The sequence below is a fragment of the Camelus bactrianus genome, chromosome 9 (assembly GCF_048773025.1).
Source record: "Camelus bactrianus isolate YW-2024 breed Bactrian camel chromosome 9, ASM4877302v1, whole genome shotgun sequence".
In the NCBI taxonomy this organism is placed as follows: domain Eukaryota; kingdom Metazoa; phylum Chordata; class Mammalia; order Artiodactyla; family Camelidae; genus Camelus; species Camelus bactrianus.
Genome location: NC_133547.1, coordinates 74,990,860 through 75,005,931, shown reverse-complemented (window position 1 = coordinate 75,005,931; position 15,072 = coordinate 74,990,860). Strand labels below are relative to the sequence as shown.

Genomic DNA, 15,072 nt, shown 5'->3' with positions numbered 1-15,072 from the left:
CCCCCCTTTTCCCGGTCCCCAGTCCGGGTCCCCAGCCTCCCGCCAGGGTCAGAGACCGCAGCCTGTAGGGGGGCGCTGTGTCCAGCCCTGCAGCGCCACTCCATGCCCCGCCCCCAGCCCTCCGGCCCCGCCCCCAGCCCGCCCCCTCCGCGGCCCGCCTCGCCTTTGATGCGCCGCGCCCGGCCAATGGGCGCGCGGGGAGGCGCGGGCCGCGGCGGCGGGCTGGGGGCTCAGAGCGCCCGGGCTTCAGTCGGGCCGCGGTGACGGCGGTAGGAGCGCGTCCCGGCGCCACCTAGGGCTCCGCTCGCCTCGGGGGCTGCTCCGGGAGGAGGCGAGCGAGGCGAGGCGCGGCTAGCCGCAGGGGCCACGGGCCGGGCGCATGGCTTAGGGACGCCCCCGTTCGCCGCGCCCCCAGCATGGGGAAACTTCACTCCAAGCCGGGTCAGTGTCCCCGCCCGCGCGCCGGCCCCCTGGCCCCCGCCGCCCTCGCCCCTGCGATTGCTAACTCTCTGCCTCTCCTTTCTTTCCGGCTCCCGCCGCCGCCGCCGCCGCCGCGCGCGATGTGCCTGCAGCCGCCGTGTGCAAGCGCAGGGAGAGCCCGGAAGGTAGGGGCGCGCGGAGCACGGACCGGGGGGGATAGACTGGGAAGCACCGCAGACGGCCGCGGAATGGCCTACCCCGCGGGATCTTATTACCAGGGCCACCCCCACCCCCAACCCCAACTCCAGCCACCAGTCCCACAAACCTGCTCCTGGAAGCAGACTTAGTGCCCCCTCCTCTGTCCACCTACCCCCTCTCCGCGATCTTGTGCTCTCTTTTCTGACCCTCAACCCCTCCTCTTGCGGTCCTCCAAACCCACACTCACTGCACCCCTTTTTCAGACTCCCAAGCCCCCTCTCTAAGATCCTGCCCGTTCTCTTTCTGGCCCTCAAACCCCCTCTCTCGAGATCTTGGCTCCTGCACCCCCTGTTCCCCCTCTTCCTGACCCTCAGCTCTTCTCCTCATCCCATGTTCACTACGCCCGTCTTCTGACCCTCACCCCTCCCCTCCGCAGCCCTGGCCTCTGGCGATTGCTCTCCTCATCTCCAGACGCGTCCTCCTGGGGTACTGCCTCCCCTTTGCACTCCCTTCTGGGTCCCTGCTTTTGGGGCTTCGTTAAACTCCCTTCTCCTGATTACCTGCGTCCCTCTCTCGGGTTGTGCCCAGGTCTCAACACCCTCTTGGTCCCTGCTACCTCTGCCTCGCCCACTCTTTTCTCTCCTCTCTCGGGTAACTTTCAGCCTAGGGGCCAGACTCAGGGGCTTCGTGTCGTCCCTGCCCCAGGTGACAGCTTCGCTGTGAGCGCCGCCTGGGCTCGGAAAGGCATCGAGGAGTGGATCGGGAGGCAGCGCTGCTCGGGCGGCAGCTCCGGACCCCGACAGCTGCGGGCAGCGGGCACTGTTGGCAGAGGAACCCGGGTACGATCTTCACATACCCTCCTTTCAACCTTAGAGATAGGTCTCCATACCCACCCACTCCAACTTTTAGCATCCTCTTGGCCAAGCTTCTAAGTCCAGAAATCCCTTCTCAGCTACCCTTGCCCCACCAACATGACCCTGTATCCCCCCTGCCTTGGGGGAGCTTATTGGTGACACAGGTGACAGTCTCCTGTCCAGCTGGGGGCAAAGGGCTGCCTTGGTGGGAAGGTCCTAGGTGAGGAGGTGGTTCAGATCTGGCTGATGGGGAAGCTTGTCTGTGCTGCTTGCTCTGACTTCTACTTTGCTTCTGTGGCCAGTGTTCAAAGGTGGGTTTGGAGTTGGGGCTAGGGAGAAAGGGAAGACATCTGGGGGTGTCCAGGTGGAAGGCAGGACTGCACTGGCCTCCGAATGCATTCCAAGTGTCTGTGGCATTCATTAGTACCATCTGCCCCGGAGCCCCAGGAGAGAAGGCTGTGATCTGGGGCAGGGGGCAGAACGTGGGGGTACTGAGTTCCAGGAGACCCTTTAGCTTAGCCCACAAAGAGAGGGCCTTGGTTCTGCTGTAGCCTGAGCCCATCCTCAGCCTTCACCCAGCGGGACCCTGACGTTGGAGTTGTTCCTAGGGGAGCAGTAGATGTGACAGGGGAGTGAGTGAGTCCAGCCTCAGCTCCTGGCCTGGGACTGGTGTTCACAGATGTCCTATGGGCTCCGGAACTCTGCACAGGGCTTTCAGATGGTCTGCGTGGAACTCGAGCAAGCCAAGGATCAAAGGATGAATCAACTTTTTGATGTGACATTTAATTTTTTTTTTTTTTAACTTAGAGGGGAACAGACTGAGTCTCAGGTCTGGTTAGTTCTTTGGTCTTGTCCATGGGCTGGAGAGGGACCGGTGTAGTTTTCAGGTGTGTGTGTGTGTATTTGGGTGGTAGGACCTGGGCTGGCTGCAGTCGGTTGCAGGGGCCAATGTTGGGAGGCAAGCCTGTGGATAAAGTCGACTCTTGTGCATGTATGAAACGACGTCTGCATCTGGCAGGAGCTCCTATCTCCCCCTCCACTGCCTCTGCTGAGCTGGGGGCCTTCTCTTTTCCATTTCTCTTCATCTTTTGGCTGGGTTGGAATCGGAGCTGCTGTACCCTAGTAAAGGCCACAGCTTGATGGGTGGGGGCACCGCAGTTGGGACCCTTTAAAAACAGAACTACAAACTTCCCTTTCTTCCCCCACCATTTCTAGTTTTTGATCTACTTATTTATTTAAAGCCCAGTGAAAATGATCCGATTTAGCCATATGAACAAATGTATTTGCAGCTCAAGACAGAGGCCAACTGAGTGGATTTCCATTAATCAAGTTTGGGGGTTTTTCAGCCTGTTTATTTTTACAAAGTATTCCTGCAGAATGACATTTATTTGCAGTCCCTTTTTTTTTTCTTTCCTAAACTGCCAGGCAGCTTGCTCCATGCTTTAGGGGAAACTTGAAATACAGTGAGGGCTTACTTCAATTGACTTTTATCTTCAAAGCCATAACAAATGTTACCCGCATGTTTTTGGTGGGTCTCCTTGGCATCCAGTCCTGGAGGATGGGAGGGAGGAGGAAGGAAGGGAGGAAAACAAAAGTCTGTCGTTTTTAATTAAATAGTAGTGTTCCCAGCAAGAGGAATGCCAGCCAGTAAAAGTTGCCACTGGGGGAAATGAGGGAGGGTGGGGAGGGGCCCCAGCTTAAGTCTGTGGCTTTGTTGAAGTCACGGAATTTTGTTGCCTGGTTTCTTCCCTCAGCTGAGGACAGCATGGGATGGTGCCTGTCCCCTCCGTTCCTGGCCCCCTCTCTCAGAGAGTTGCTGAGGGGTCATTAATGTTTGTTCAAAGCACTTTTGAAGATGTGAGACACAAAGCCTCCAGTGTGATACATGTGGGGTGGTGGAGGATGGGCCCTGCCATCCAAGACATTAAGGGAAGGGAGCATCTGCTTCCTTGAGAGTTGTGCCTGTCGATGGATCTGGATGCCTGGGTTCCCCCCACCCCTGGCCTAGCTACTGGGTCTGTAGAGGTGGGGATGGTGAGTCCACTCTGGAGAGAAGTTGGTGAGCCCAAGATGTGGGGCTGCCCTGTGGGGGCCTGTGAGATGATTTCAGGTGGTACCTGGAGGAATATTTTTTATCTTAATGGTTCCATATTTTTTTAATCAGAAAACAAAACAAAACAAAAAACTAGGACATCAAACCCTTGATTTCATGGATATTATTTCTGCGGATGAAGCTACGTTGAAAGGGATAGTCTCAAGTCGATCTTGAGAAAAATACTAAGTACAATTGGTTAAGATTGTTAGTGCCCAGAATTTGGGAAACATCGAGATACCGAACAGAACAGCAGTGGACAGCCCTCGGTCTGGTTGAATTTCCGTGATTCCCAGTGGCACGGAAAAGGTGGCTAGAGGTTCTTCCATTATCTCACCAGGATGTAGGAGGGCGTGGGCTCCAAAGTGTGCTGAGTCCCAAGGGCTGGCAGAGGTCCCCGCACCAGCCCCAGACCCATCCTGGGGATGGCCTCTGCTCCACTTCTTCATCCAGCCTTTCACCAAAGCACCGGGGGACACATTAGTGGCTCATCCAACCAGCATTGTTATTACTGCAATGATAACCACTATTTATTAAGTGCCTCTATGTGTCAAGCACTTTGCTTACATTATCTTAATCCTCCTCATAGCCCTGTCAAGTTGCCAGCCAGCTGGTGGGGACTCTGGTTTTCTCCCTTTCTGGAGCACTTTCTAGGACAACGGAAGCTGTGTGTGGGGAAGTCCCGCACAGAGCATGTGCCTGGAGGTGCTGCGCTCATTAATTCTTGAGAGGTGGCACGGTGGCCAGCTGCTGAGGACTTTGGGATGAGGCAGGTTGTGGGGTGAGCAGAAGCACAAGGGGCCCCTGCTTGCCCTCTTCCCCCCAATGGGATCTGAGTAGCTTCATAAATGTTCAAGGTGGGTGGGTCTGAGTTGCCTGTAGGATCCTGAGATATAAGAGGGTTCCTCGCTGGCACTAACCTATACCTGCCCTCCCAAATACAGAAATAAATGAGGTCAGTCTTGGCCACAATAGCTTGTCACCTTATAGGAGCAGAGGAGTGAAGGGAGACCTTACTTTTGTCCATCTTCATTAGCTCATCTTCATCAGCAGTATGGGTGTACCAACAAGCAAATCTCCAGCAGGGTTCTGGCGGATAACTCTTCACAAAGAGAAGAGCCTGGGAGAAAGGTCCTGGCAGGTGCCTGAGGCTCTGGTCGGGTAGAGATGGCGGCCCAGATTATGACACCATAGGCTGCCCCTCCCTCGTACTCTGTAGCCTCACTTGGAGAGAGACAGGCTAAAGCTTCTGCCCTTTCAGTGGGTACATGATGAACTTCAAGGGCATATGAGCTCAGAGGAGAAAAATAATGAGAAATGTGCGGTGTACAAGTACTACAGAAGATGAACGAGACGCCAACAGTTTGTATGTCAGACAACAATGTGCTGAACAATTAGAAATTGAAATGAGCGTAATAACCTCCGAGATAAAGGAGGGAATGAGAAACACGAAGCTGCAATAGGCAGTTAGGAAAGAAAACCAGCTGGAAATGTTGGATCTGGAAAATATCAGGGGTGAGATTAAAAAGCTTAGTAGATGGACGGAAGAGCCTAACGGACACAGAGATACTGATAGGGGAGCACGTGGAGAAGCAGAAGCCGTGCGTCTGTGTACGCTCACGCAGCGGGTGCATGCGTGTGCACATGAGTGTGTCCAGCTGCATTTAAGGCCGTCCTCTCCCCCACCCCCTAGTTTGGCCCTTTTATTCTTTTCTGGCCAAGCTGCCTGAAGAAACAGGCAAGGAGCCTCGGGGCAGGCAAACCCGCCTCTGGATCAGAGGTGGCTGCCAGGCGGTTTGGTGATGTGATTAGGGGGCATGCAGTGCATTTGGCTATTTGGGGAAGATCGGGAGGGTGCCGGCCCGCCTGTAGCCTGCGGGGATGTATGGGGCTGGGTGATGAGATTGGAGGCCGGCCCAGCTGCTGCCTGAGTGCCGGATTCCAGGGGAATTACCCTTGAATGATACCAGTTGGCACAATTAAAAGGCCCCATGTCTTCACCATATGGAAAGTGTTAGGCCTCCTTACGTGGTTTCAAAGTTATGTGCCGGGAGGTGGACTTGACATTTGAGGTAAGGCATAAATTAAATATTTGGTGTTTCAGGATTAAAAGATGATTTGCTTTGAGGCTGGTGGAGGCGTTTGGGCCTCTACACGCTGGCTTCTTTGAGTTCTCCACGGAGGGTCCCCTCTGCCCGTGGCACCCAGGCCAGCTTCATAGCCTCACCTGGCAGCTTTCTATACCCCTGGCTAGCAGGGAGGAGAGGTGGGGCAAGCTGGAGCTGGGCAGTGTGCCAGGTGGGGCTTCTGGTTTCCAGTAGGCCTGGGTCCCTCAGGTGGTACGTGGTGGGCAGAAGTGTCATTTTCTGGCTGCTTTAATGCACCTCTGTGATGGGGTCTCTGGTTGAAGCTTCAAGGATTGTCTTGTCCTCCCTTCAAAACTTTTCTGCTTTGAGAAGGACACTCAGGCTGTGTCAGGCTGTGTACATGTCCTGTTCCCTCGAACTCAGGAACGGACCCTCTCCATTTGCATCTTGTACAGACTGTCATAAACCCAGGGAGAAGCTAAACCAGGAGACACGGTGGCCTGTCCTACAGCTCCTGGAACGTAGGGGGATGTCCCATCCCCTCATCCAGTGGGGATGTCAGAAGTGAGGAGAGAAGGCGGGCGCTGGATGAACAGAGCGTACTTCTCCTCATACCAGGAAGCTTGATCACCAGGCTCAGGGACCAGACTGTCTGTTTGAGGACTTAAAGCAGCAAGGCTGCTCTGTCAGCCATGGAAGAATCACTTTCTGAGTAATACATCTTCCTTGTGGCAGCCCTAGGGCATGTAGTGGGTACACATGATGTATTTGCTGAGTGAATGAATAGAAGCTAGATTAGGTCACCATCCCTGCCCCTTCATCCTCCAGATTCCCTTCCCCAGCCAGGTGGAGCTGGAAGCAGGAATACAAGGAAGAGTGGACTTAGACCTTTTCATTCAAGTACTCAGCTATTAATGATGATCAACAATGAATTGTTATTAACTATTCATTCCCTAGCTCTGCCAAGCATTGAGGCTACAGTGACAAATAAAAGAGTTGTGGTGCCTGTCTTCCTATTGCTTCCAGTCTAATAAAGGAGACAAAGAATAAGCATGTCAACAGGCACATTAACAGTTCCACAGGAGTGGCGGGTACAGCTCCGTGGGAGATCGCGTGCTAGGCTTGCGTGAGGTCCTGGGTTCAATCCCCTGTATCTCCGTTAAGGGGAAAAAACAAAAACCAAACAACAGACGGTCATGCTCAGAGGAGCTGAGACAGTGAGGAAGAAAGTGTGCGAGGTGGGGATGGCATTTGTGTAGAGGAGAGCTGGGTGAGGCCCCTGGCTCACTAGTGTCTGTGGACAATGCGTGGTGATGGGATTGGGCCGCGGAACAGGGACTGTGGGCTGTCCTTCTGAACAGGTGGGTGGAGCCAGGTGGGCGGAGCCAGGTGGGCAGCCAGCATGCCGCCCTGGCAGAGCGGATTAACGCCGCCAAGTGTTGTGCACCAGGACTCCTGGAGTTGCTCCAGCTGTTTGGGTGGGTGGGGGGAGGATCAGCTGTAGGGCCAGTAGCTCAGCCCTGGTGGGATGTGGTGGCCTGAGGGGTGGGATTGGCAAAGGGAGGTCCCCCAGGGGCCAGGGGCCTAGAAGTGACAGGCTAATCCCAGAGAGCCCATCCTGTCCCAGAACAGCTGTGAGCCTGTGCCTGAGGGAAGAGGGTCCCTCGCCTCAGTTTACCAGACGTGTCTGAGGAAGTCGAGGGCAGCGTGACCCTCTGGGCAGGGGGTTAGTCAGGGCTCCACGAGGGGATCTGCTGGCCCTGGGGAGTCAGGGGCCCTCAGTCCTCCTAGCTCAGGGGTTCTCGTAGCTTCACTTGCTGACTGTGGTTTCACAGTTTTGGAGTTTTTAGGTCGCTTATTGGATTCCAAAGCAAGTACTTCCGTCTGCCTCCCCGACTTCCCTCTTTTTTCTACTCACACATGTTCTTTTTGTAGCTCTTGTCTCTCGCAGACATTCTTTCTCTTCCTCTCTCTCTCTCCCTCTCCCCTTCCCCTCGCCTTCTCCTTCTCCCCCACCTCCCCGAGGAAGGAAAAAATTTAGACTCTCACAAACAAAATATCTGCCATTCCATCCGAGGGAGAACTGAGGCAGGAGCCCAGAATATCCTGGAAGAAATGCCAGGGAGAGCTGAAGGCCTCAGTTGTTTAATCTGGAAGGCAGTCTTTGATGTCACCGTGCTCAGTTTATCCTGGGAGGCTGCCTGCTTCTTTATGGCTGGCTTCAGACTCAGCGCATGAAGAATGGCCGGGTTCCTTCAGGAGCTGGAGGAAAAGCCTGATCACTCCCCAAAGGGCAGGCCTGGTGATGCTGCCGCTCCTGCCAAGCCCAGGTGGGGTGGAGAACCTTTTCCAAACAAGCATTTCCAGAGACATAAGTAATTCTTTGATAACTTCCCCGGGAAAGCAGAGGGGGCTGTTTATCCATGTGGGCACCCGTCTCGGGGCTTCACGAGGGAAGCCTCAGGTCCCTCCACTGAAGTCATCCTTAGCCCCAGAAGGGCGCCATGCAGGAGCTCTCGCCAGGCGGCTCTGCCCACCGGGGTGTGCCCTGGATGTGTGTTTGTTTAGACGGCTACAAGGAGTTGCTCTGGGCTTCACTTTCCTTTCTTGTTGAGCCATGTGGGCTGTGTCCTGTGTGCATGGCCTTGTGTGTGGCCAACACCTTTCAGAGGACCCCAGGGTATGGGGTGGGCTTCACAAGTGGTGTGGCGTCAGCTGAAAAGTCCCTCCTTTCTCTTAGCCTCAGATCTTCCAGCTGAGAAGTAGGATAAAATCATTTATTATAGTTTAGCAACAATATATTGAATGCATTCTATTCATGTCATTTGTGCAGCTGTGCAGTAGAAACTGAGGACTTACTTTAGGCCAGGCATACATTTGCTCTGTCAGTAGAGCATGGTCCTTGTTTCAATAGAGCTTACATTCTAGTAGGAAAAAAGTATTTTTAAAAACAAATTACACAATCTAAGTTATGATTTGTGCCTCAAAGTGCTGGGTGCTTTGAGAACATTTAATGGGAGTCAGACCTAATCTGGGTGGCTGCTCATTCGGCAGATATTTGAGTATGGTTAGGTTGTTGTGGAAACTATGAGAAATAGAACATAGTTCCTATCTCACAGAACTTAAAGCTTAGTGGAACTAAACTTTCATCTTTACCTCTCATCTGTTTTTCTTATCTTATTGCATTGGTTAGAATCTCCTCTACTTAATAATCATTAAGTCTGATGTTCATTGTTTATTCAGTTAAGAAAGCTTTCTTCACCCCCAGCTTGCTCAGATTTTTAAAACCAGGAATAATTATTGAACTTTATCAAATGCTGTTGGAGTGTTGATGGAGTTCATGATTTTTTGCTAACGTAATGTGTGATTTGTATGCATGATTTACATCGCTAGATTTCCTAGTGTTCAACTTTCTCTGCTCTCCTGAACCAAATCCTTCTTTGCCACGATAGATTGCTGCTTTAAAATGTTGCTGTATTTGATTTGCTAATATTTTACTTTGCATTGATGTTCATGTCAGATTGGCTCATGGTTTGGGAGGGTAGATCCTGAATGATGAAGACAACATTAACGGCATGTTAGAGGACACTCTGGGGGGGCTATGAGAGTCTAGAGCAGGGAGTGCCAACTGGTCTAGGGTCAGAGGAGCTGTGATTTAAGCCCAAAGGTGCATGGGGGAGGGGTGGTGGTGAGCAAGACAAGGGGAGAGGATGTGTAACAGTCATGTGAGTGTTTGTTGGAGACTGGCCACATGTGAAAACGCCTTGTAGTGAAGAGGGCAGTTCATCTGAGATGCTCATTGAAGTTCAGTTGGCTGAAGAGGGGTCACAGCCTGGGCCCAGGGGGCCTTCTCTGCCATGTTATGGAGATTGGTCTTTGTCTAGAGGGGAGAAAAGTGGCAGGCCCTGTGTGAGGGGCCAGCAGGACAGAGGTGAGCCCTGTGATCTGAGGGAAGAAGGAATGTGGAGATGGGCTCTCTGTTGTAAAAATGTTTTGGAGGATAAAGAGGAATCAAGTGACTGTATTTTGTGGGCTCAGTGAGAGATTCTTGAGGGTCTGCCTTGGTCCAGGCTCAGTGCTTGGTTCTTGGGGGTCACCCAGGGGACTCTTGAGGAGGCCACAGCTAGGTAAAGGACCAGCGGAAGTAGATAGGACGTAAGGCAGGTTTGGGTTTTGGTTAAGGAGCAAGGACCCTGGAGCCTGATGACCTGGGTTCAAATTCTGCTGCACCATTTTCTAAGTGTGGGACTTTGGGCATAGTGTTGAACCTCTGTGTCAGCCAGGGGTCTAGTGGGAAACAGATGTCCTCCGGAAAGTTTAAATGAAACTAGCTTCCAGAGGGATGGGAAGAGTTAAGGGAAACTTCATGGGGGGTTGAAGTACCCGGGGACTGGTGGACCTCTGGCAGCAGTGGAAAGCTGTTACTACCTCTAGGGCAGAAAGGGCCAGGGGAGGAAATGTTGTTGGACGTTTTGGGGTTGGATCACTGTAGGAGCCACAGCTGAGGAGTGGGGAGACCTGGCAGAAGCTGTAAGTGTGGAGGATTAACCACAGTCATAGACATGGTACAGAAGTAGTGAGGTGATGGAGAAGAAAAAGTCCAGCCTCCATCTCTTCACATCCTCCAGTTTCCTGCTGGGGCCTGTCATTGGCTGAATATAGAAGCCAGAGGCCAGGAAGCCCCAGTGAATTGGTCCACAGGGTCAGCTTCCTGAGGGCGCAGAGCGACACAGAGAAGGGTGGAGAGTGGATGGAGGTGGGGTGGCAATTGAATAATCACCTCTGTATCTGTGTTTCCTCATCTGTCAGGTGGGGATGAGAATAGTACCTGCTTCATAGGGTAGTTGTGAGGACTCAAATTGTAAAATGGTTGTAATGTCAGGCACAGAGTAAGTGCTCAGTGCAAGTTAGCTATTACAGCTATAAAACCATGAAGAGACACAGGGTTGTGGAGGTTTGGGGAGGTGTTTTTGAAGGAGGTGGCATGTGAGTGTGGCTAAGGATGGTAAGACTGAGACCAGGACTCAGAATCTAAAGGATCTCCGTGGGCCAGAGAAGTCATATTAATGAATGCAGCTGGCTGGTGGGAGACACCTGGGAGGTGTGGGGAGTAGGGTGCTCTGGGAAGCACATGCCTGTGTCAAGAGAGTAGCGCCCCTCAGCCCAGCCAACTGTTCCATGTGGGAGCATTGCCCTGGTGTTGCCACATCTTCTGATTGTTAGGAGAATCCAGCCATCTGGATTTTTATGTGAAAATTTTCTAATTAAAAAAATTATCATCAACCACATAAAACATTTCAAAACACTTTCTTTGGGTGGACCCCAGACAGCTAGATTTGGCCTGGCTTGTGACTGTTGATTTAGACTTACAGGACTTTGGTAGGGTATGGTTGTGTTAGTGATAATAACACATACAAGTGAATATTAAAGGTGCCTAATGCTTTACATGCTTTCTTTACATGAATTATTCCCCTGTGTACAGATGAGGAGACAGGCTCAGCAAGTTAAAGTCCTCACCCCAGCCAGGGAGAGCCGGATTCAGGCTGCCTCCAAAGGGGAAGGTACTGCCCAAGCCAAGGCTGGGTGCTGGGACATCATGGATAATATGTTTCAGTTGGGTGGGAATAGGAGGGGAGGGCAGCTGGGGTAAGTGCAGTATAGATGTGGTTTGGGCCACTTTGTACTGTGGCCCCCACCGTGTGCACATAATAGGTGTCACAAGTGTGATTAGAGCTTTCAGAATCAGACTTCTGAGGTCGAGACACAACTGCACCTCTCCCAGCTGAGCAGCCTTGGGCCATGTGATGGCTCATCTCTGACCCTCAGCTTTTACATCTGTGGAATGGGTAGAGTCATCGTTCCTACCTCATGAAGTTGTTCAAAGAGTGAAATGAGTTTGTTCTGGCAAATTAGGGGGAATAAAGTAGATTTTGTCCCTCCTCTTGCAGATTTCTGGTGTGATCAGCTAAGGAATACCCAGACGTGTGCTATATGTAATGAAGGGAAAAGAATGGGGCATGGCGAAAGAGAATAAGGAGGGGTTCTATTTTGGATTGGGGAGTGAAGTCGTTGGGACCCAAAGGTCTCAAATAACCAGGTGATAAACGATTTGGTGGAAGCATCTCAGACAAAGGGTTTGGGAAGTGCAGAGGCCAGGAGACATGATTAGTGCATAGAGAACCTTCAACCCCCTTCTGGGTTTCTGACTTATGACGAGAATCCAGTCTCTGAGATGTTTAGGCAGAAATACGTGGTCCAGCAAAGGGGGTGGGTAGCGCCCGGGGACTGGGGGGGATGGAAATGCTATATGTTTTACCCATTTTGAGCCCTTGTCCATCCACTGCAAATCTTCCAATTTTTACAGAAACCAAATTACTTGGTTTTATTTTATTTTTACTTTTTATCGTGTCTGATCACTCCAGCTTGTCTCCTTTCTGGCTGGGTGGGAGGTTGGGGAGAACCTCCTGGTCATGTGAAGTAGTGTCAGCCTGGAGCTGATTGGCTGGCCTGTTGTGTGCTACCCAAGCCCCTGGCCTTGAACCTGAGTACTTGGAGCTGGGGCCCTGGAGATGGTGGGGCAGAGCATAAAGAGCCTCGGTCAGCAAAGTGGGCCTGGCCACCCTCAGGCCATGGGTGAGGCTAGGGAAGACCAGAACCTCCCAAAAGAGCTCAGGCCCAGGGTGTGTGTCTAACTCCAGAAGTCCGTGCAGACCAGCAGGCCCCCTTGCACAGAGGCTTGACTGATGGTGGCTCCACTGAGTGGGTTTGGGGGTGCTGTTTTGGGGTGTTGAGGCCACTCCATGCCTGGCTGCCAGAGTAGAGGGAACCTTGTTACAGGGCAGTTTTTGACCTTGACTTTGTTTTATCCTTTTTTCCCCTAGTGTTGTAGATAGACTTCAAAAGCAAAAAAATGATGTCACAAAACCACTACAAACCAGAAATGAGGTTGCCTTTTCAGTGGGCTCTGGAGGTACTCTTCTTGCCCCTGCCCTGGAAATCCCAAGGAGCCCACTGCCTTGGGCAGTCTTGGGTACGTGCTTCCTTTCTCATTGTTTGGTGGCTGCAGCCTCAGTGAGGCTATTAAGTGCCTGCTGTATGCTGAGCCTTGTGCTGAACCATGGGTGCAGCATTGAGTGTCTGCTGTATGCCAGGCCCTTGCCAAGAGCCGTCCATCCCACTTAGTTCTCACAGCACCATTATGAGGCAGGTACTATTATTGTTCCCATTTTACTGATGAGGAAACTGAGGCTTTAAAGAATGTACTTTCTTACCCAAAGTCAATTGACTTGGAAATGGAATCTTGTGCTAGCAAGTTTCAAATTCAGGTCAGTCTGATTTTAGAGCTGTCTTAAACTGCTATAGGTGAGAGGGTTTTGTTTTTTTTTTCTTAAACCGTATCAATTTAGTAACCCACTTTAAAACAATGAAATAGAAAAAAATAAAAATAAGGAAGAACATCCTGTATAGTAATAGTAAATATTGCTTTGTGTAACTTTGTTTAGAGGCATGGATATCCATGTCTATAGACGGTAAATAGATAGATAGATAGATAGATAGATAGATAGATAGACAGACAGGCAGACAGGCAGACAGACAGGCAGACAGACAGACAGACATGGATACCCATACCAATAAATAGGTCTAAATCTGTGTATATCTAAACACATATCTAGACACAAACCCATACATCCAGAGGCCCATTATACAACATAATTCTTACTTTGAGTCACTATCAATGTATTAGAAAACACTTGTGTTTGGTCACTGGTACAGACTCTGAGCCTGAATGCCTGATTTCAAAACCTAGCTCTGCTTCTCACCAGCTGTGTGACCTTGGGCAAATTCCCTAACTTCTCTGTGCCAAAGTTTTCTTTCTTGGCTTCAGGGTCTTTTGGTGTGTTGACTTTTTGGTCAGAACAAATTCTCCCAGGATTGCCATGGGTGATGTCTTGCTCACCACTCCCTTTGAGTAGGGCATGGAAAGAATGAGGGATACCTGGGGGGACTCCCATGTCCTCTCACCTTAGAAACCAACCTCTGAGCATGAGGAGCAGCAGCTACGTCTTGGCAGGAACACATGGCTGAATCTTTCCGGACAGAACACTGTTGGGAATCCTGAGCCTGGGGGTGGCCGCAGTTTAGCTATTAGGTATCTATTGTGACCTCTCCTGGCCTTTGCTTTGTCTTCTCAAAATGTAGCAAAGAAGAGGTGAATGTCTAGGTTATCTTTTGCTATGAAACAAATTATTCCAAAACTTAGTGACTTAATCATTTTATGTTATGCTGAAGATTATGCAATTTGGGCAGGGCTTGGCAGGGGCCGCTTATCTACAGCTCCAGATGGCATAGTCAGATTAGCTCAAACAGCGAGGGGCCAACTGTCACAGCCCCACCTGGCTCACATGTCTGGGGCCTCAGTTCTCTTCCAGGTGACCTCCCCACATGGTTAGCTTGGGCTTCCTCATAGTATGGCAGTCTCAGGGTAATCAGACTTCTTACAGGGGGCCTGGCTTCCCCACAGTGTAAAAGTGGAAACTGCCAGGCCTTAAGTTTAGTCCTGGAATCGGCAATGCCGCATTCTTTTTGTTAAAGTAAGTCACGGGTCCAGCCCAGGAGTAGGGGAAGGGATTACACAGGGGCGTAAATACTGGGAGGTGTAATTTACTGGAGGCCATCAAAATAGTCAACCAGAGAGGATGTGGTCTCCTGGAGAGAAGCTGCTGAGAGACTGAGGAAGAGAAAAGACTGAAAGGTGTCCATTGGATTTAGGATGCTGGTGGTCACAGTCTGGTTTGACAGGAGCTATCTTGGTGGAATGACAGCAGAGGTGAGACTGGCATGGGTCCTGAAGGGACTGAGGACCACTTGTAGGGGAGCCGAAGCACATACTTGTAAGAACATCCATGGCTGCATTATTTGGAAGGAGGAAATTTTGTAACAACTCAGATATCCGTCACTAGGAGACAGGCTGATAAACAGTGGTGCAGCCATTTCCTGAATCTCTCTGCAACTGGTAAAACCAGGTGGAGGGAGGGCTGCAGGCTGATGGGAAGGAGGCCTGAAATGCAGTTAAATGAGCAAAGCAAGAGCGAGACATCAGTGCAACGTGGTCCTGCTTTGTGCAGTGTGCAAAAGTCTGTTCTGGCCTCCATCTCCACATATCTGCAGGTGCATGTAGAAAGATCTGGAATAATACACCGTCAAGGTTTGTTTTCCCCGAGGAGTGGAGTGTTGGGAGGTGGTGAGGAGAGAAGGAATTTCACTTTTCACATTCCACTTTTCTACATTGTTTGACTTTTTTTCCCCCAGTGAGCATGTATTACTTGTGTATTTTTCAAAGTGCCAATACGTTTTAAAACAACGAGAAATGAGAAAATGGCATGTGTAGGCAAAACTCTTTGGAAAAGCTTTTCTAGAAGGG

The 15,072-nt window shown here is 51.2% G+C and overlaps 1 protein-coding gene across 2 annotated transcripts in view; it reads left to right on the top strand.

The window, feature by feature from the left end:
- Positions 1 to 214: 214 nt before the first annotated feature.
- NKD1 (NKD inhibitor of WNT signaling pathway 1) overlaps positions 215 to 15,072 on the top strand; it is an 84,984-nt gene continuing 70,126 nt past the window's right edge. For both annotated transcript variants that reach the window (XM_074370777.1, XM_074370776.1), the window contains exons 1-3: positions 215 to 441; positions 573 to 605; positions 1,324 to 1,457. In XM_074370777.1, the coding sequence (XP_074226878.1) occupies positions 417 to 441; positions 573 to 605; positions 1,324 to 1,457 (192 nt within the window). In that variant the 5' untranslated portion in view covers positions 215 to 416. The remainder of the gene's footprint in view (positions 442 to 572; positions 606 to 1,323; positions 1,458 to 15,072) is intronic.